This window comes from Amyelois transitella, chromosome 4 (genome assembly GCF_032362555.1).
Source record: "Amyelois transitella isolate CPQ chromosome 4, ilAmyTran1.1, whole genome shotgun sequence".
Classification (NCBI taxonomy): domain Eukaryota; kingdom Metazoa; phylum Arthropoda; class Insecta; order Lepidoptera; family Pyralidae; genus Amyelois; species Amyelois transitella.
The window spans coordinates 8,415,459-8,438,409 of NC_083507.1; the positions used below are offsets into that span (position 1 = coordinate 8,415,459).

Below are 22,951 nucleotides of genomic sequence, written 5' to 3' on the forward strand. Positions count from 1 at the left end.
TAGTTTTAAAACAAAAAATTATTTTCGTTCGAATTTGTGATTGTAACTAACTTTATTTTTTATACAAGGGGAATATAAAATAATAATAACAGTATATTTATTTGCTAGGCAAATAAACTTGTACTTACGTAAACAAGCATAAGTTCACGATAAAAAACATTAAAGTAATGAAGTCATAGGTTGAAAAATTTAAAAACCATTATAGCTATTAAATTAAATCACCTTTCATATTTACATCATTAATAAAAACCTGATTAGACAAGGAGTGATGTGAGACGTGAATGGGAAGAGAAATATTAGTATTCGTGGCAAGATGGAATGCAGGAAACCGTTTTGGCAGCCACGAGTCTCTTGGAGACGAGAATGCTTCAAAGTTTGTTCCCGTTGGCCCTTATGAATTTACTTTCAATAGTCATTAAAAGTGGTAACTAGATATTTAGTTAAAAATCAATAATTCGTCCAATGACACAACTTACGGGGTAAACAAAGCCGACACAAGACCTTAAGACCACGTGTAAATGGATGTTTTAATAGAATAATAAACATGGTATATTATTATAAAATTGAAATGAAATGTTTTGCAAATTCGCATAAACTATGACATCATTTCAATTTATTTCATGTTCGTATTTAGGCTGTTCGTATCCGAAAATACTTTGACATACCTATACAAGATTTGTGTAAATTGGGTGATTTATATCCATCAGAACAATTTATTCTAGAACTGACATGAAAAATCAACTAACAGTTATTAATTAGACCGTTATTATGTTTTTTGATTGTTTCAATGGATACGTGCGGATACCAAAAGGTATTAATCACGTCATCTGATGATGGGAACTTAGAGAAATTGAATGAAGTGAGTTAAATTTAAAAAAGAACTTTATAATATTATATAAATCTGCTGTCCCTTTAGATAAGAAGGCGCTGCTAAATAGACGCAGCAGAAACAAACCAGCTTATCCTTAGCGAATAGGCGATGGCAGCCGAGATATCCGAGGCTTCCGTGCCTCGTGACGCGAATTCATTCCTTTTGATTAAGATGTTATTTATTTTTTTATTTAATATATAGATACTTTTATGTGTTCGTTTTTTCTACATACATACTAGTAATGTAATCATGCGTTCATCACTTACGGGGTAGTCAGAGCCAACAATCTCGTAAACACTGGAACACCACTCCTGTGTATTTTTCTGTTTAAGTAAATTCGGTATTCATATTATCTCATTTAACATTTTCCTTTTTGTTAAACGTTAGAACCTGAAACGCATGTTACTTATATATTTCTTGAGAACTGCTAACTAAAAGAAAGAATATATTTCGATATTCCCAGGGGAACAAGAAGTGAATGTGATTTTTTATTTACGCGGGCGGAGCTGCGGGCATTTATTACTCGTAATATATTTTCTATTTACCAAATCGTAAAAATAAATCACCATGTCCACCCTAGATAAACAACAGTTAGCCCTCCCATCGGGAAATAACACGCTTAGATACTTAATTTAGAAACGTCCCTAATTCTCCACGGGGCAGTAGATTTCAATAAAAGTATATCTCTGGTAAATCCCGTGCCGTTTTCTAAATACGCGGATTGTATGGTACCACTATCAACAGAGAATAATGATAGCACAGAGGATGGTCGCACATACACAGACTAAATAGACACGGAAAATAGAGATTCAATAGCACAGCTTCAATTCATTAGTCACAATAGATAAAATCTTCTTTTTTTGTGAATGGATGAAAAATAAACAAAAAGAATCCCAAAGTTATGAACGAATGAAAATGAAAAATATATGAACGAATTTAATGAAATTAGGTCATACGAAGAGGAAAATGCAATTTATTTGTTTTGCCAGTGGAAATCATTTATTAACTAATGTGAACTTCTCAAAATTTGTAAGACCCTCTTTACACACACACACACATAAAAACGCCTCTTTCCGGAAAACAGGCAATCTATCGCTTCATCACATTCGTCATTCATGCAAGCTTGACCGTTTATGAAACTCTCTGTACCCTTTTTATTTTATAAAGCCATTGCAGACGCTTTACTCCAGCTCCATCGACGACATTGCTTTTCCATTACATTTGAAGTTTGTGGATGGATCGGTCCCCGTTAACCGATAAGTACTGAATGCTCCCGAGGGAGAGCCCTACCATGAAATGAAATTACATTACACATTATGGTACTTGAATATCGTCATTCATTTTTAACCAACTTAAAAAAAGGTGGAGAGTGGACTTCTGAACGGAATTCTGAATTAGACTAAATGGTTATTATATTTGATGGGTTCACAGTGAATACGGTAACCGTCACCTGAATACTCTGATACACATATCTTTTGTTATTTAGTTCCAGAAATCTGATTATAATTTGTTTAAACGAAAAAAGATATATTAATCGGCATGGATATTATACAATATAGGTAATAAGGTATAATCAGAAATTTACCAGTAAAATAATAATAAACGAAATATACACGGTTGCGACGGTTTGTGTTTTGTTTTTAAATTTATTGCAAATTACAAAATTTACGAATGTCGTATTATCTGATACATAGTCCACATGGAAACTGACACTTGATTGACCATTAGAACCTACCTCTTGCATGTATGTGTCATTAGTATGGAAGTGTGGATTGTGACCAATAGATTTATGTCCGAATTAACCTTTGCATTCCATAGGCAGTCGTGTAAACACTTTTATAGCGTTATTTCGAATAACTGAACGTGGAATTTACGAATTGGAAAACAAATCTCGTACTGGAAATGAAATTTTGAGACTGTTTACTTGTCTGATACTAGCTATTGCATGTGGCTTTGCTCGCCCACAAACTTGTTTACAATTTTCAATTCATGTTTTTAATATGAATGAGTGCTAAATTTCATAAAGTATTAAAATAATTTTAACAAATAGACTTAGCAAATTATTTATATCCCGCTGATTTCAGTTCGGTACCATAGGAATTTCGAGAAATTCTCTCTTATTGAACATAAGGAGCCTACATCCAGCGGGGTAATGCCAACAGAATGTTCCGCTGCCTTTAACAAAAACAAATTAATAAGGTTTTCCAGATGTCAGTAAAATCTTAAAATCAGATAAAAATTATAAAAAATTGTATGTAAATCAAAGTATAAATAAAATCACAAAAAATAACAAAGTTTAAAAAACAATTTCGTATGAACTAAAGCTAAGAAAGCATAAAATTATTACTACAAAAAGTGACTTCTTATTTGGATATAATTATTCAGGGTGGCTTCGGTTCCCTTTTTAAGAAAGACGAGTACTTATCTACGCCTTATTGGTCACAGGTAAAAAGTAAAGATGGCAAAGAATAAATTCATTCAGTTATAGAAGGACTACCTGCGTGTGTTTGCGATAGCAGCAACTATAAAACCATAAAACTATGTACCTACGACTCAGCTAACAAAAAAATACAGTACCTAAATTTTATAAGGGGATAAAATTGGAGTGTACCGAATTCTTTTTTTACCTGCCTATCTCCTATTGTTAGACAAAGACCTCCCATTTTCTTCGTAATCATGTCCATCTAAGAAAACTTGTTATTTTTTATATATGGGTCCATTAAAAAAATATAGGGAAGTACGGTGGAACAATTTGGTAATGAATCACACAACTTTCTCATTGAGGAGCATGGTAGTTCTTTGAAGCGACAGATCTGTGAATAGAATCACATTACGAAAAGATTTTAGGTACCTACTTGCTTATCCCGGAGTGTAGGTGAATTTGGAATCACTACTCATATAAATAAACAATTATAAATAGGGGCAAATTAACCAGATTGAGTGAATAAATTGAAGTTTATGATTTGGACTATCTTTACTGCACTCATCAAGCTATTCTGCCACAGAAATATATCAGCATTCCTAGTAGTCATCGGGATAATCGTAAAACTGGCTGTCTCACATGACAGACACCAAACAGACTTTGTAAGGAATGTTGAGTAACAACACAAAATGTGTATTAATAATTTTCTTTATGTTGGAAAAACGATGATTGGTTCTGTTTAATACATCTATGGTCACAGATAAATCGTTCAATATCTAAAGCAGAATACTAAGTACTTAATGCGATGCTAAAAAAACAACATACATACTTTCCCTCATGTTAAAGTACAGGCACAGAAATAAAAGTACATACGAGTAGTATTAACCGGCATGGCAAAATTCGCAGTAAGTCTTTGCAACATTAGAAATTTTTATATTCTATATGTACTCTTAAGTCCTCGAAACATATTTCCCTTATCTTACAAACCATGGGGAGACAAGTTTGTCATAAGTCCACTGTAAGTACCTACATGCATTACCTATATTTTGCCGATAACATTTAAGAAGATACATTTTGGTGAAGTATTATGTACAAGCTAAAATTAGGAAGGTTTAGATCTCTCTACCTAACCTACCTCCTTTTGTTATATCAATTATCTAGAATTTAATAATATAACACTACTGAAAAATTAATTAAAATATAAATGCCCTAGCCTTCTCGTCTATTTTGTATCAAATAGCAAAAGAACATAGCGAATAAAACCCGCTATTGCTAAACAAAAAAATTAGAAAAAAATACATATATATTAATTATCAAAATACCATTCATCTCTATGCACGATGAATGAACAACATTTTTTTACCCTCGTAGGCGCTTAGCAAAAACCCTTTTTATCTCGGCGGTCACCATTGGTAAGGCGAAACACAATGACATGAATGGGATAAATGTGCGGGAATTCTTTGTACGGCCATTCATTTGCCTCAAAATGTGAGAAAGTGACAATAATACATTGAATAGCGTCCAACTTTAAGGAGATGAGCTGGTTTTTAGAACCTGTGGCGCCCGTATTTATTGTTTTGGGTAACTGACGTGTTATTTTTGAGTTAAGAGAGTGATTCACAGCCTCAGAACGGTTATTGTCGTACTAGTTGTCGTAGTCGTTCTTTCAAGTTCAAGTTTGTTTAACTAAGCCGTCTGGAATCAATCAATTCCTCAAATATTCTTACAAATTATAGGCAGTAATCAAAACGAATAAACTAAAAACTATAAGATCGATTTTAATGTTTGCCTAATAAATAATAAACAGGAGTAAATATAGTTCACTTGATTCTTCGGAAATACCAACTGGACTGAAACCCCAATGAAATCTGCTTATCCCAATATAAAGTCAGATTTTTGATAAGGTTATTCGCGATGAAATCGCATGTAAATACGTACTTATAATTCAAGTAAATAATTTTAATCCTAAGCAATACTAATGGATAACGCAGAAACAGACGCCGTCTATGAATACATGAATGTATAAAACAGTTTTTGCGAATAAGAAAGGACTTTTTGTTTGTTGTTTATTGTGGCGCGGAAAGTAGAGCAGCCGGAATTTCCATGAAAGATAATTAATCAAACAGTGATTTTATACCTGCTATAATTTAAGAGTACTCTCTCTGTCGCCATTGGATTACTAGAGAAAAAATAACTCCTCTAGGGAAAAAAAGATAGTTATTCATATTCCTGATTGCTCCAGGAACGTGCACCCCGGTCTCTCTTCGGAAAACTAGCAATGAAATAATATCAGGAAAATAACGTTGACCGTCAATTTATTATTATTACAAAATTGATAAACCCTAATCTATATATAAGTACTAACAATTTAGGTAATCAAAACGTAAATTTGTAAGGGAGAATCTCTTAAATATATGCCCTAACTCGTTCTTTAATTAAGATGTCGTAAAGATCGGATGACAACGTGATAAGTCGGTACGGAAGTAAGGACAAACCTTTTTTTACTACGCTTTTATTAGCTTGGGTTGTATGTATGTATGTAGGTATGTATGTATGTATGTATGTAACGGAATCTTTGACCTTAATTTTCACTGGTTTCTAAACGTCTGATCAACTTGGAACTTTGCACACGTATTAAGGACCGATGACAATGCAATATTTTGATAAGAGTTTCTCATTATCCTTATTAAAACTGCCAGGATTAATAAATTCATTTTTAGATCCTTCGTAGGAGAGTAAGAGAGACAGAGCTAGCAATTTCCATACAAGAAACCGAGAAGTTCTGACGTATAAGGAGTCCAAAAAAAATGTAATATATTTCCATATAATGTTACTATTAACCTGAGGCTTTTTTATTTCATCGCATCGCTCCATTTAGAATTACCATTAGAAACAATAGTAGAATTAGTAGAATATTTTGAAACAATAAAAAATATATAAGTAATAAAACAAAAGTAATAAATGAAAATTTAACAATTAAATTTACAATAATACAAGAATAAAGTTACTACCTACAGAACTTTGCGATATTTAATACGTATTTAACATATTAATGCAATTCTTGAATAAACATAAGGTATCTTTTGCCTATTTATAATAGCAACACTGTAATACTCGTTTGGAAAATGAGTGACAGTTTATTTATGTCAAATAAGTTTTGCAGTAAGTTTTGAATTCGATTCGAACACCTGTAAACTTTCTTTCTGTTTTTTTTTTTACCGGTGCCTGTGTATTTACCTATTTGCACTTTGTTTTGTGCTGATAACTTGTCGTTATTTGGAGTTTGGAATCTCCCGTTGAGTCGAGCTTTGTTCTTCTGGATATTCGTGTGATTTTATCATCTGAGATTGGACTCTGACTGTGTTCACTGTGTTGTGCAGATATTTTGAGATAGGACTCCTGTAAAAAGTACCTGATTATTTGAGATAGGAGTCCCAAGTTTGTGTTTGTTTTTGTGAAAGACAGATTTTACAACAAAAGTGCCACGATGTCTTCAGATAAACATTGTTGCGTTCCTGGTTGTAAAGGCAGCGGAGGTATGTTTGAAATATTTTTGTTCCTGTATCAATCTGCCTCTTAATCTTGTGGTTTGATTCCTGGCAAGGCCACAATCGAAAATTATTATGTTTGCTGGATAGTCAAAAATATTATTAACAGTGATTTATCACTATAAAATTCTTTTCAACTGGGTTTAACAATCATCATACATACATACATACATATAATCACGTCTATATCCCTTGCGGGGTAGACAGAGCCAACAGTCTTGTAAAGACTGATAGGCCACCTTCAGCTATTTGGCTTTAAGATAGAATTGAGAGTCAAATAGTGACAGGTTGCTAGCCCATCGCCTAAAAAAGAATCATGATGATGAGAATATTATGAGATTTAATCCAATCAGGCCACATATAACTTTAAGAAAGTTAGTTGTGAAAACCGCCGGCGATGGGCGCATGGTTGCGAAAGTCTTTTCTAGTAAGATAGTTATACTAGAAGTGTTAACATCCAAAAAATAATTGTATAAAAAAACTAAAAAACTACCCGTTTTATTGCTAATCGAACTAAAAAATAGAAAATAAATAATAGTTTAAAAAAAAACTAAAAAACTACGCTTTTATTGCTAATCAAACTAAAAAATAGAAAATAAAAATTAATGACAAAGGAATTATAAAACAGTAGTAGCAAGTCGAACAATCAGTTAAAGTCAGTTGTAGTAGTAATTACCTCGGATTAAAATTATAACAAAATTAAATTTATTAACAAAACAATTTAAATCGGAGTAAAAAGCGTGGGGTGCATTTTACTTCATTTTCGTAACTCTCTTGTCATAAATATATGCTAATAGAATGATTTTAATATTTACTACATCAGGCACCCCACGCTTTTTACTCAGATTTAAATTGTTTTGTTTATAAATTTAATTTTGTTATAATTTTAATCCCAGGTAATTACTACTACAACTGACTATAACTGATTGTTTGACTTGCTACTACTGTTTTATAATTCCTTTGTCATTAATTTTTATTTTCTATTTTTTAGTTTGATTAGCAATAAAAGCGTAGTTTTTTAGTTTTTTTTTTTTCTTTAGTGTACGAGACAAACCTAGGGTTGGTTCAGAAACACAGAAATAAATAATACAATTATTACTATTATTTTCTAATATGTACGACAATCTAGGTACGCTCGAGTTGTTTAAAATCTTGATAACTTTTGTGGCCATCTTTGATTGAACTGAACATAATTTATTAATTAACTTGTTCAGAATGTCTTATATACAAAGCTAAATTATATTAACGCCGCATGACTGGGGATGATCTGAAAAGGTCAAGTCAATAGTAGCCTAAACCGACAAGCTTGTACAAAAAGATTGATGAATGTGTGTAAGTGAATGAAGCAAAAAAGTATGCAAGGCTCGTGGCAGGTGCAAAAGATGTAGTAAGTATGATGATACCTTTCGAGAAATGGCTTGATTAAATAAAGTGTATGTAAAATTCTAGGAACAAATAATATAGAAGCAACAGAAATCTAAAAATAAAGTGTGTAACCCTACCGTAGTTGCCACTGTGATAGCTACCCCTAACAAGAAAGGCAAACTTCGAGATAAGACCCTCGACCAACATGACGACAAACTGCTTCTGATACTTGGACTAATACAGATGATATGGTAACCAAATGTTATCATAACGATACATTTAATACGTCTGTATCCTCTCTAACTAAAACAGTTACGAGAGGACTAATAATTAACTACATACGTACCGACTTGATATATGTATATAATATGTTAGTAGACAGGGCTAATAGTTTTAAAACTACATTTCTATTCTGGACGACCTTTTGATGGACTTGAGATTCAAATAGTGACAGCTGGCCTAAAAAAAAGAACTCCATTTTTTTTTATTCGTAGCTGTCTACAAAACTGATAAAGAAGAAGGTTACAGAAACTATTTTACAAGGAGAAAAATATCAATATGGTTATGAATCGGTGCAGGCATATTTTCCCATGTGAAACATAATTCAAAGTGTAATGAACGCATTAACACAGCCTGATGCAAAGATACAGACGGAGCAATTTACACCAAATGGCTGTAATTTACACGTTTGTAGTTAACGAGATACAAAGTATAGAAAAATATACCTAAATATATTTTTGGTCTTAGGACTACAAAACTTTGGCATGGTTTGTGACGCAATTATAAAAACACTTTAAAGAAACATATTAAAGATTAGCTGCACCCCAGATACCTATTTGGGAAGTTTAACCCAACACAGTTGTTAGTTCGCAGCACATGTTATAAAACAGATGATATGATCCTTTCTACTGTTATAAATATATAGTAACAACTAGAATATTGAACGGAGATCAAAGTCATTGACACGTGCATTGTTTGCAACCCAGATATTATATATTTATGTATACATTGGCAAGATTCACGGAGCGACCCAACGCTATCCATAATTCTTTAATATATTCTTGCTAGATCCCGTGTCGAATAGCCCGCCGGTCTGCTGACACAAAATAAAGAATTTGCAGAATTTACACCACAATTGAGCAATGTAATCGTTAATAAGACATAGAAATCCTCGGAAAAAACATCTCCGTTATCAAAATTCCTTACTTGGCCAAAGTAGATGATCTTTGATAGTCCACCGTAATATAGTATAGTGCTTAGCCATCAAAAGTTCACAAAAAAAGTTATAACAGCGTAGTCTTGCACCCAGATATATTAGAGTAGATACTTTACTATTAAATGTCTGTGGTCTTGCGACATTGTTATTTCTCTTCGATGAGAAATAACTCTCAACAACGATTACTGTTGCTTCTTTTTGAACAATACGACTATAACAAAATAAAATGCCATTTACAACTACAAAGAATAAAAGATATAATAAAAATTAAGATAAAAGCTCTATTTTTTCCTTGATGATTTCTTCTTCTGCATTTCTATTATTTTACTCAGCAGGGCTGCGACATGGACCGACAAAGAACCACAACGAGCCACAATGCCCCGATTGAATGACAATAGGTCTCCACGGTTCACCGCCGCCCGCCGCTGCCTCCCTGGTACTTCTGCTGTGATCTCTGATAACATCACGCATTTTATGACCATTTTGATCCAGTTCAGTCTGATATTTTTAGATTGACCATAGTGACTCATAAGGTCAATTCTGATCAATGATGACCTAAAACATATACGCGTCTTAATATCAAAGTAATGAATGGAATTTTATTACAAATGCACGATAATAAAGTTATATATATAGCGACGCATGTCATAAATACATTAATTTTATCACTAGGATAAATACTAGAATGCAAGTAACGAGTCCAATGTGTACCCAGATACTCTTCTAATTCTTATAATCCACGCCACGATATTACGACAGATTAAAAAAAAATGAATAATTCACACTGTATACTGTATATGCAGTATCCACGGTGGAAGTAAAAAAAATAAAGTTCAATTATAACGGTAAATGAAATGGACGCAATAAGCTGCCTGCACCGAAACGAGAGTCTTTTTATACCTTCAATTGAGTAGAATGCCGAAAGTTTATGATCCATTTATGATCCCAGTTGTTTATTCATGAAAGTATGAACTGACTATGGTGTCGTCTAGGGTTGCCATCGTTAAATACTAGATTATGATGTTCCATTAAAATAATTTTTTTGTCTTCTTAAAAATTCGCATAAAATTACAAATGATATATTTTATGACTTTTTACATAATACAATTGATTGTTTTCATCTTCATTATATCCATGGAAATTTCGACATATCCTCTTTTAGTACGAATCGTGCGATTAGTATCTACGTTTTCCAAAATATAAATGCAAATTGTCAACTTTCTTCGCCCAATAGTCTCACGTTTAGTTATCAATCTTTTATAATGTAAGGCTTTTAAATATATTGACGTTAAATTGTTTTTGGTTATAACCGAATGGCCAATGTAGGGGTGTCTTGAGAAATCTCCCACAAATCAGGTAACGCAGCAAACGCCTTGGGGTATGGTTATAGGTAATCGCGAAAATCGCAGTTCACCTCACGACATAGTGCGTGACTGAAGATTGTTTAAAAGTTTAATTGGCTCCATTTTCTACTGCTTCTTGCGTATATTAAGCACTTTATAAAATATATGAATACCTTAAATTTGAATTACAGCTCTATTATACCAGTATTGGGTTATTTCTCAGTAAGTAACACATTACTCTTTATTTTAACTAAGATTTCATATTCGATGAGAGCTTTAAATCTATAGATCCCTTAGATCCTATCTGCCTGCCTGACATGAGCAGCTTTGGGAATTTAAGTTGCATGGACAAGTGTTTTTTTTTTTTAACATTTACTTTATCCGTGATTCGAGAATAGAGTGCTTTAGTTCTTCTAAAATCGAACACAGTAACTTTAAAAGTATATCAGAATAACACAGACTACATTTAAATGCAAGCTAATCCGCGAACTGATGCTGGTTATTTCATTTAACATAATAGAGCTACAGCCACCCTGGTGCGCCGCCACACATTACGCTTGTTGCAAATGTCTTCTCTTTAGCTATTATTATTCATGCTAGCGGGAATCGGACTTAGGGAAACATTGTAGAATCCCGAATTAAACAATAACAACTCTTATGATTTCGAAGAAGCAAATCACAAATTTTCTGTATGTAAACTGTCACAAAAGTAATAATGAGCGACCTTATAACTACACACTTTTATAAACAATTTTAATATATAAACGAAAAAGATTACTTAACAACAAACAAGATAATCGTATCAACAGTCAACGTGCGAATCGTAAAATTACTAAATAAACATAGATTGAGATAACATTGTTTATCATGAATACTGCTCTGAAATCTTCCAAAAATATATAAAACCAAAACTGTACAACATTCGAATATAGACAAAACCAACAGGGATGAAACGAAAACGTTAAAAATACTCACCGTTATTAAAGGTGCAACAGGATCTGCCCCGCTTGCATACGATACTTTTCAAGAATTTGGTACACACGTTTATTATAAAACTAACTAATAAATTAAAATAAAAATCCAAAAGATACACTGGTTCACTGCAAGTAAGTCGAGCACGCCGGTGTTCGTAAAGTTTTTTGACGTTTCCAACTCAGTGCCCTACGGAACGAAAAACACGAAGCGATCGGCCTGCCTGGAAGCCGACGCGACACTAGACTTGGAAACTGACTGAACGGAATACGGATTCACAATTCGAGCTTTGGGATTGTCGTCCCGCTCCCACAACCGGTCACCTGCCGGCTAAAAAATAAGAAGCCTCGCATTTCGGCGAAATGTGATCCAAACTAAACAGTGCACTAGACAGGTACTTACATGCTGTGGTATGCACCGACTGACACCCATTATGAATTCTCCCACGATGAAATAGATCGGATCGGATCTATTTGAGCACACCTTCATTTATAATTTGTATATAGGTACATTATCTCTCATTGGAGATCCCGTTATATCAGTAAATTGCTTGAGGAAAGTAACCTGTTGTTCATGCCGATAATGAGATGAATAAACAACAAGAGCATTTTAGCTGTCTTGTTATAATCAGTGATACAAACTGACCATCGCCGTCCAATTCAATTAGTCGTTGTTTTCAAGTGTTATCTCCGCTAAGAGTATCCTTCGTCAATATTTAAAATGTCAGAGTAAATAAAACACTTCGGTATTTTTTATTTACTCGTTACTCGTCGTTATAGGTATTACCTTCCTATTTTAGTCTTTAATATTATTATTTTAGGTTCATTATGTTAATTGATCTATTCGTTATTAAGCAGTTACGGAATCGATTTAATAGCTTTAAAAACAATTCTTTAGAATGTGTCAAGTTATAAAAATTACATGAAACGTTGGATAATTAATATATTATACATACATATGGTCACGTCTATATCCCTTGCGGGGTAGGCAGAGCTCTTGAAAAGACTGAATGGCCACGTTCAGCTATTTGGCTTAATGATAGAATAATATAGATATAACTCTGTAAAATTAACAATGTGTAATAATATTTATTTATAATACCTATATTATTCTGAGTTTCAAAAATTTGATTTCGCGATGACGTGTTTATTTCACTAACGGTCCTTTAATTTGGCCATTAGAGAAAGTGGGTCAGTTCAACTAATGCACATATTGTCGCTCGTAAAACTTTATGGGATCCGAATTTGCGATCCTGCTGCAGTAGTTGTTGAGAATGCATCTAGTTTTATAACCTTATTCAATTCCAAAGTTATGTATGACTTTCTCTTCCAAAAATCTTGTCGAATATCCAAAATTATTAATTTATAAGTAAGTATGTGTTTTATTGTTAAGTAAAGGAGTACATTACAAATATAAAACAGTGGTACAGTCCAAATGGAGGACTATCCCTGTTGTGTTAAGTAAATACCTAAAACTGCTCAAAAATATAATAAACGACATTCATAATTATAGTGAAAAAGTCATATCGAGTCCACTAATCAAAATTATTATAACTAAAAATTATCCAATCAATAACTCGTCTATTTCTGTATCATGAATTTTCTTTATCGTAACCGTCATCAACGCAATTTCCGAGTTACCAAAACTAAAAGTAAACTTAACAGAATAGAGATGACAAGACAAAGCACTCAGATAGTCGGCACCTAAGCTGAAAATAAAGTGACAGCACCCGCCACTTTTAAATCCTATTAAAGGAGCTCCAAAGGAACTCTGTTCACAGTTTGGAAGTTAGTACTAAGTAAACGCAAATGAGTTTTCCTTTGCTTGTAAGCAGTAAATATTTTCGTTGATAATAGTGTAAAGACTTTTGTTACACTTACAAGATATTCCTGAAAAATTCACCTAGGAATGAAAAGAATACATACATACATAAAATCACGCCTCTTTCCCGGAGGGGTAGGCAGAGACTACCTCTTTCCACTTGCCACGATCTCTGAAAAGAATAGTAACTATCAATTATTATATAATAATATAATATGTTATAATAAGGCTAATTATATATTAAATTTATGACACGTTCCCAAGAGAAATGTAAAATGATTTCGCGCAGTTGATCAGCAGTTTAACGAATCTGCGGGTGGAAATCACCTCTGTGATTTCCAGTGCTCTCACTACGGAGACGATTATTAATCTAATAGTTATCCATCTACTGCTTATGAGGTTAATTATATTCTACTCTGCAAACAGACACTGATCGTTGGAGAAATTAAAGTATTAAAATCAGCTAGAGGATAATAAAGATACACCGCCGTAGAAATCTCAAATACAATCAAGTAGATAATCGGTAAAACAAAGTAGTTCCTTCGTCCGTATCGTATAGTACCTATGCAAGGTAGTCCTCGATAGCTCTGAGAGGCGAAGAACATAGGAGAATCGAGATAAAGTCGTTGTGTTGCGTACTACATGGTGATGTTGATTGTGCGGTGCTCTTGCGCTTCAGCGCAATTTTCAGATACTGGAACATAGCTTGGGTTTTCTAAGAAAATCCTGAAAAACAGATGTTTCCGTTTATATAAAACAAATTCCAACTATCTAGCTCTTTTGTAAAATAAAAAAAAACAGCAGACTATAAAAAACTAAAAAGTCTGATGACCATTCAGACAGATGCAGTGGTCACTGCAGATGCAATACTACGCAATGCTCGAATTTTTACGTTACCGTTGTTGAATTTTTGGGGTTCCTATCTCCTAAGAACATTTCTTTTGTGGGTTCAAGTCCCGCAAAACCGTCCAGCAGTCTCGACGAAAGTCTTCCCAGACACAATCGAAAAGTGTGTCTATCTGAAGCTTAGCTCAGACTCTACTAGTAAAAAAGCCGTAAATATACCTACTAAATTTTATTAAATAACACTTTTGGAGTCTGAATAATAATAATACTTTCTTTATCACCTCCTTCTTTGCCACCTGATTACTATTGTATTATTGACATTTGTGCAAAAACATAAAACCGTCATTCACTGAATTTTCTTATAAACTATTGTAGAAATGGATAGATATTAATGCAAATTCTTATTAATATTTTCTATTTATTTAATTTGTGAGCATTTGTTTTTTATTTTGTGGTAGTAAATCAAGTTTTAATAATGACAGGTGAGTACTAACACATATTTATTTTAATACATGTCCCATAATTTTAAATTTTTACTTTGCTACAAGTATTATTGCAGCACCGTGGGAAACAATTATTTAATCGCTTATTATTTTTATAAATATTGCAATAAGTAATAAGATTTTATTCAAAAAAATAATGCTTCCTACAAATATTATGAATGTCAATGTGTGTAAGGACGTATGGCTACGTCTGTGTTGTTACTCTCTCACGCAACTGTTGTCCGCGACTTCGTCCGATTTAAATCTCTACATTTTAACATATTATTAAAATGTGTGTTAATGTCTCCTATATATGTCCTAGTCTTAAATGCATGGAACCATACGGCAACTTAAGAACGAATAACACATTCAAATTTATCATACTTACAGACCAAGCCATTCTGCTTAACATAAGCGACATGATCGATTTGGCCATTGGAACTCCAGAAGTATGTTTTTCTACTTTCTATTATTCTTAACTAGCAACCTGGCCGGCTTGACACGGGTAGCGTTTATAGATGTATACCTTCCTCTGGTAACCATCTTTACAACATTTCAATTGTGACACCATTACCCAGTATGAGAAACCTACGCATTCAGGCAACTGAATGTATATCTAGTTACCTGAATGTGTAGGTCTCCTCACGATATCATCCCTTACCGCTTGTTAGCTATCAAACGAATGTACATTAACTTATAAAGAAGTCATTGGTATCTTTGTCTTGTATTTCCCTGCGCATTACGTTTTTATTCACAACTTAACGGTTCGACCACCGAGACTAACACAGAGGTAATACTTAAGTTCCAAGTTATATTATGCAACAATTACGTATATCAATCTCTGTTACGTCAATAGGTGGGTGTAGTGGACTTCAACATGCTCCAAACGGTTCTTCACTGCCTGGCCCAACAGCTGAGAGTTCTGGGCAAGAACGTAGAGCTGCGCGGAAGTGTCGCCACGCTGCCTCTCAACAGGGAGAATATCCAGACCATAGCTATCAGCGAATATGTCGTGGACACTGAGGGATCTGTGAGTCTAATTTGTTGAAAGCGTTAAAATTCAAAAGTATAATTTGTGCTGACGTTTGTGTTTAAATGATCATATCCCGTCTTTTATTTAGTCCGTTGCTCTAAAGAAAGTTGAAGTCTCTAGATTTGTTAAGATGAACGTCAACCGATAAGTGCACAACTGTTACAATTATTTATTTTTCAGGATGAAAAAGCAAAAAAAATCGAAACGAAAGGAGGTAAGCTTTTGCGCATGGCGCTTGTCAATTATAGTATTTTTTTTTATTTCAATTATGATATTTATTTTTAAAATCTTTATAGCTGCGCCGTCGCCGCCGCCTGAAGAACCACCAACTATGCTAGTCGGTAAGTGCATTGTTTTCTTTTACAAACAAATTTTCCGCAACTTATCGTGTCAAATTATAAATGTAAAATCCATTAACTACTTACATTATGCTTTGTAATATTAATATGATTTCTTCTTACAGTGGAACGAGTCAGGAAGTCAGAATCTCCACGTAAGTATCCTTCTTAATGTTCAGTTATTAGGTACGGGAGCTCAGGGAATAGCTGTGCCTCCTCGCCTTGGCTACACTTAGCAGGTGGCCAGGTATCTCCTGAACTAAGAGTACTATTTTTTTAAAGTACAACAATCAAATGTAATTATATATGTCGTTTTTTCTTTCTTCATTTATATTTACCCATACGCAAAGAAGGAAGAACGAACAAACTTTCACCACTTCAGTGCCACGCGCATGAAAAACATTCAACCATACAAATCGTGAATTTTTCGTTATCGTAATATACCTTCCTCAGTGTCCGTGGTGCACAGTCCTCCTCGGGCTACCTCCCCCGCCCCAGCAGCGGCTGTCTCCGCTCCTGCGACGGCAGCGCCACCAGCTCCTCCACCCCTTGCTCCCCTGAAAATCCCTTCCATCGAGAAACTTTCCCTGGTCACCCGCAGCAAGTTCAACATACTGGAGAGCGCAGTGGAAGACCTCAAAAACAGAGTGTACTCTAGCATACCGAAGAATGAAGAAATCTTGCAGGAAGTCAGGTCAGTGGTCAGTCAGTGGTCGAAATTTGTTCTACTCGAGGGAAACATCTCATTGACAAACTCCTAATGAAAACAATAAGATGACGAGTAGGTAAAGCACTACAGAGATGCAATTTTTTTCAGGGAAACTTTTGAGCTTTTGTCACTTGAAATACGCTTCTTTTCCTTTCCTGCTTCGGTTACTAAATTACATATTCATAGGACCACGTTATATCTTATTCTTGCATATTCTCATTGCACCCTCCGCAACTGTGCTTCGGGACCTGAGATCTGCAAAAGCAAAATAACACACATAAAACATTTTTTTACAATATTTATTTCAGATCACAAACAAATCTAAAAGCAATCACAGATATGTGGACATCTCTTAACGTTTCTTCCCGACTAGAGGCCGCTGAGGCTGGGATAGCCAAGTTGAGTTCCCTGGTACAGGACCTCATAGGAGAAACGACACAGTTGCAGGACGCTATGAAACGACGTGCCAGGTAATACTACTACCTTCTTCTTATTACCTACTTCTATTTTTCCATAGATAGCGACTTTAATATACCCAAGCCACCAAGAAAGGCTTGAAACCCCGTGACAAGGAGAGATATTGCGGCCTCCTAGCGACAGAAAATGCAATAAAGTAAGGTTGAATGGGAGCGTATTATAAATAAACTGGAAAAAAAAAGATTTTGCGCGAAATTCTTTTTCCTTTTTTAAATGCCCTTCCTTATCTTAATTTCAGCCAACCGCCTGCCCCCGCTGCACCACCACCAGCACCCGCTCCTCCACCTGCGCCTGCACCACCTCCTCCCCCTCCTCCACCAGCTCCCGCCCCCGCACCGGCTCCTCCACCACCCGCCCCGGCTCCTGCGCAACCCCCACCACCACAAATTCAATACATACAAGGCATCCCAGAAGTTACCAAACAAGACTTAGCGAATTTCCAAACGGCTTTGGAACGTTTGAGAGGCGACTTAGACAATTTGACGAACACTTTCTACACCACGATAGAGGATCTTCAGGGTGGATTGCTTGATTTACAATGTAATTATTTAGTTCCCCAAGTACTTACAGATTTAATAGCTCTGAAATCCTAAGAAATAAAAGGGTATCTAAACATTTGTGTGCTATGATCTCCTTCTAAGTTGTATTCTCCAGCTTGAGTATACTTACTACCCACTGTTTTATACACAAAGACGTTCCAGACAGCATGGTATGATATGTAGGGACATACGTAGGTTAAATACGGTAGGACGGTGAGTTTAGCCTTCTTAGTCTAATCAAAATGCAAAATGTGCTTTTACAGCTCAACCACCTCCGCCGATGCCGGTAGCGCCCCCGCCACCGCCACCAGCTCCTGGTGTGCCAGCGCCAGCACCTGCGCCTCCTCCACCACCAGGTTTCTTTGATTCTTTTTCTATTTAGTTCACCACAGATTAAGCTGATCTTTTAAAGATTTATTCATAAACAGGTCTTTAATTTTTATTGTTGAATCGTCTACGTTTGTACGGTCAAGTCTTCTTAGGAGTTCGTGGTATGGTGTTGTTCACTTTCAGTACAAAATAGACAAATAAACATTCTCACATCAGTTCGAGTAATGTTAACGAAAAAGCGAATTGAAATGGCCTGCCGGAACTTTTTTATTTATTTTTTAGTAGATCGTCGGCCAAGACAATCGTTCACGCAGTTGACGTCTAACCTCATGGAGAAGATAAACGAATTAGAGAAGAAGATGAAAATATGTTGCGACAGCATGGCGAAAAACGAGGGCGTGATGAAAGACCAGCTCCACTCTTTCCAAGATCAAATAGAATATTTGCTGAAGCAAGTGGCTTCGCTGAGTCAAGAACTTGCTAGCGGAAAATTGTCACCTGACTTACTTAAAGATTTGCAAGGTGACCATTTTTCTTTTTTTTTTTTGTTTGGTAGTATTTTCATGTAACTAATGTATTCGAAGGTTCGAAAATAATTGTTAAATCTCTGTATAGGGTTGATGGCTCTCTTCCAAACTGTGCAAGACATGCAAGAGCAATTGAAACAGGTGCACCAAACCGCGTTACAACTGGCTGCGGAGAAGGAGGAAAGGCAGGGAAATATGAATGTGAGTATTACTTATAACTTCCTTAGATAAAAAAAGAAATAGATTTCTAGTTGTGTTGAAACCATTTTTAAGACCTGCGATTGGGCTCTAGGTGTTGCGAGAAAATGTAAAGTACTCATATAGCTGCATCTCCTACCTTCTCTCGTGTTAGATAGATAAACTTTTAATTCTACTTTTACTTTACCATCTGCGTATACTCCCTCATTGCTTTGACTTTGTAACAGATATAATATAGAACACACCGAACGAAACAGTTACACTAAAAGAAAATCATATCCCTCAGGCTTTATTGGAACAAATCGAATTGCTGAAGACAATAAAAATGGATCGCGAGGACATGGAAGAGGCTATGGCTGAGAAGGCTGACATGCGACTGCTGGCCCGCAAGGTGTCTCACGATCAGTTCGAGCTGGCCTGCGACGACCTGTCTCGGGGACTAGAGCATGCACTAGGAAAACTTAACTTACAGGTATCTACTCCAAAAATTAAACAGTAGCATCGTCTTTATTAGTATCTTGGTATGTAGGTCCTTTTCAAAACATCAAAGAGATATTTGATCGAAGAACAATGCCCAATTGAAATAAATTCATGAAATTTTCGCATTATTTATCAAAAATCAATATTACCCATCACGTACCTATCATCACTTACCTATTATTATGACATATTATGGGTTACGAAAATTCAGAAGATACTTTGTTTAACTTCGTCTTCACGCACTACTGAAATCCTTATTTTCTGATGCAGGAAGCGTTATGGCAACAAGCTTTGGACGACATTCAGCGCGAGATCGAAACAAAACTGGACAAGATGGAACTTTCTCCGGTCAGAGACTTCTTCAACAACAAGCTGAAGCAGCTGCAGGATAATCTCAAACAGATGGCGTCACTGAGGCGCGAAGCAGAAGCCGCAGGGACAAAGAAGAAATTGCTCAGGTTTGTAAAAAAATTGAAAAAGAAAAGGTAACATTGCTTTCTCCTTGGGTCAAGCTGAAACAGCTTCAGCTATCGAAGAAATGGCTAAAACTCAAAATACTTTTGATGGGTGTGTCGTTGCCACTGTAAGAATTCTTCAACAAAATAATGATCACTGGCACAAAAAGGGAGAACTCGACTGGGGACTTATTTTTGCTCAAGAAAAGGCGCTTAGCTATTTAAAAACTATTCGCACACTTTAATCTTCATTCTGTTCACTTTGCCATGTAAAATTCATTGCAATTCTTTATGCAATTAATATTCTTTATGTAAAACAGATTGCCCATTGAAAGTCATTTCCAGAGATGTTAACTGCATATCGTGTGATGCGCGCGCCGTGATGCCGATGGAGGCAGCCAGCACCCTGCCAGTGAGCAAGCCCATGCAAGCCACCTTCTCCATGAAGCCATACCTCAGCTATGAATTGGGTAAGTAACAAGGCCAAACATCGAGAACTTTAAAGAAGTATTGGAGAGAAACAATTTTTGTTTAACGTTTTTAAATTGAATTAATTATAATAGTAATAAGCGGATATAATTTCAAGATTTCGCGATTTCATTGCTTTTTAATATCCTTAACTTAGGTACCAAATGTTGAGGATATATTCTACTGCATGCTAGAAAATAGCATAGGTAGCATTTGTAAGTATTTTACGAAACCACGACTTGGGGTAGCTATTACGAATTCTTAGTACAAAAAGTTTTCATGTCTACAAATCTTGTACATATTTTTTACAGATGCTATACGCAAATCTCAAGCGAGCAACTTACCGCAGCGAAACATGCACGATTGGGAAAACATCGACAAGCAAATGGTTAAACCACCGCCCAAGGCGAAGTGAGTACGAAATATCCCTAATACCTATAGTATGTAAGTATAATAACACCAATCAAAAGTCAGCAATGGATGCCTCTTTCAATCAATCAAAGAAAATTTCAGCTAAATCCATTGAGGTGGAACGGATTCTTTGATTAATTAGCCTGCTTATGTCTATGGTATTCCAGTACAATTGTGCGTGTACGCTGTGTGTACTTATTCTTTTTTAATTTTTACGACAAAAGCCGCGGGCAAAGCTAGTATCTATTAGCATTGAAATTTTTCAGGTCTGAATCGGACAAGCCGGACAAACACATCTGCAACCGTTACTGTGGCGGCTCACACACGACGACGACGCCTGCGCAGCGCGTGGCACGCCTCGGCCACTTCATCAAGCAGTGGGGACCGGACGTGTTGCCGCTGTCTTCAGGATTGGCGGCCGGGGATGATGGCAAGGTATTTTATTTATTTAGGTACTTGTTCTTTGCTCAAAAAATTAATCCTAATGCTAGGTCTGTGTACTAGTAGACAACGGTCTACAGCTCTGGGATAACTCGAGTACAAGCAAAGCTTTTACGTCTTTTATATCGAAACTGGTGTGTTGCGATTTGATCATTTAGGTATTGAAATAGTAATGATATAGCAAATATCCATCGTCCTTTCCATCCATACTAATATTATATAGACAGTTTTATGCACAAAGTCTGCAGGCTTTTCGGAGAACAAATGTCTGGCCACGCCACGCCTCACGCCTGACCTCCGCCGGGCCAAGGTAGAAAAAGCAGGCCGTACAAATTCTCGCTATACACGCAAAACATGGCTACATGAGAAAGAGTTTTTCAAACAATAATATACAGATGAATTAGTAACAGTCTTAACATTATATTTTAAAGTGAACAAATATTTTTCAGATGTACAGGGTGACAACAACTGAAGCCGCAAATGTTGGTCCAGGTAGGTTCATAATATTTATTTTGCACACTACACACGTAAATATTTTCATGCTGTTTAAGTTTTTTTACATACCGACGTATTTTTTATGAATTTAGGCGGTGCTGTGGATCAAACGTGCACACCCAAGCCAAGAAAATCGGAGACGCCGAAAGCTCCCCAGAAACCTATGGTCATCAGTGCGGTAAGCCGTTTCTGTAACCAACTTTTAACCACAAATTCACATATTTTCTATTCGAACGTCCTTATTGTCCATCTGTTCTTTTCCATCAAATCAAATCATTATAACAAGAGAACGTAGAGCTTTCGTTAATTGTAGTAACAATGTATATACATATGTAGGATGTTTATGGATGCTCAATCTGTAATGTTGTACAAATTGACTTATGTTAAGCCGAACATCAAAGTATATAAGTAGGTACATATGATTCCCGCGTCGAAGAAGCGAATTGTAAGCGCTTCGTCACAAATGCCTTTTAAAAATCCATCACTCTTCCCTAACAATTTAAAAATGACAATCCTCTAGCCGCTTTTGCCAAATTTGAAAATAAACTTTAAGCCAAGAGGTACTATTGTATATTTTTATGTTTCAGGAGTGTCGCTGCTTAGAAGGAGGTATGTAAATTTTATAAATATGTAGAATTGATGTATGCGATACGATAAAAAATACTCCTCTAAATAAATAAGTACGGGACAAACTGTATAGATTGAGATAGCCTCGAAGTTCGAAACTTGTGTTATGAGCTACTTACTCTAACTACGTACTCTAATAAGGCGTTATTGTTACCTGGTCATTTTATTCGTCAACTTTATAAGAGGATTGATATGTATATGACCTTATATCAATGTTCACCTTTCAAGGATATATTTTCATATGTGGATATTCCTATATCATAAAATCTTATCCTTGACACTTTTTATCAGTTACCTACTCCAAACTGAACTGACACCACAAAAGGCCTTTGATGAGACAGGGGAAGATTAATCCTGGTTCATCTCCGTCTTTCTATGCCCGATTTAGAGCCCAGCCAGTTCAGTCGAATTTAAATTAACAATTTCCTTCCTTTTCAGATCGTCCACCGAAGTGATTGTATTTAATTGTTATATATTATTTTTTTATTTGATCTGTGAATGTACATGTAAATAAAATAAAAGATATTCATTTTGAAT

At 35.3% G+C, this 22,951-nt stretch overlaps 2 protein-coding genes across 2 annotated transcripts in view; one reads left to right on the plus strand and one right to left on the minus strand.

Annotated features, from left to right (window-relative positions):
- LOC106136978 (extracellular sulfatase SULF-1 homolog) overlaps nucleotides 1–11,996 on the minus strand; it is a 66,684-nt gene extending 54,688 nt beyond the window's left edge. Inside the window, exon 1 of the mRNA XM_013337697.2 lies at nucleotides 11,741–11,996. The gene's annotated coding sequence lies outside the window, so the exon portion shown is untranslated. The remainder of the gene's footprint in view (nucleotides 1–11,740) is intronic.
- A 2,883-nt stretch (nucleotides 11,997–14,879) lies between these two features.
- LOC106136900 (coiled-coil and C2 domain-containing protein 1A) lies at nucleotides 14,880–22,948 on the plus strand. Its single transcript, XM_060953312.1, has 20 exons — nucleotides 14,880–14,886; nucleotides 15,277–15,335; nucleotides 15,743–15,916; nucleotides 16,100–16,133; nucleotides 16,216–16,260; nucleotides 16,711–16,951; nucleotides 17,275–17,436; nucleotides 17,682–17,983; nucleotides 18,246–18,338; nucleotides 18,595–18,834; nucleotides 18,928–19,040; nucleotides 19,324–19,509; nucleotides 19,788–19,975; nucleotides 20,318–20,442; nucleotides 20,752–20,851; nucleotides 21,118–21,286; nucleotides 21,742–21,784; nucleotides 21,880–21,965; nucleotides 22,375–22,396; nucleotides 22,853–22,948. Exons 1-20 carry the CDS (start codon nucleotides 14,880–14,882, stop codon nucleotides 22,867–22,869), a joined length of 2,406 nt encoding a protein of 801 aa, XP_060809295.1. The 3' UTR covers nucleotides 22,870–22,948.
- Nucleotides 22,949–22,951: the final 3 nt, after the last annotated feature.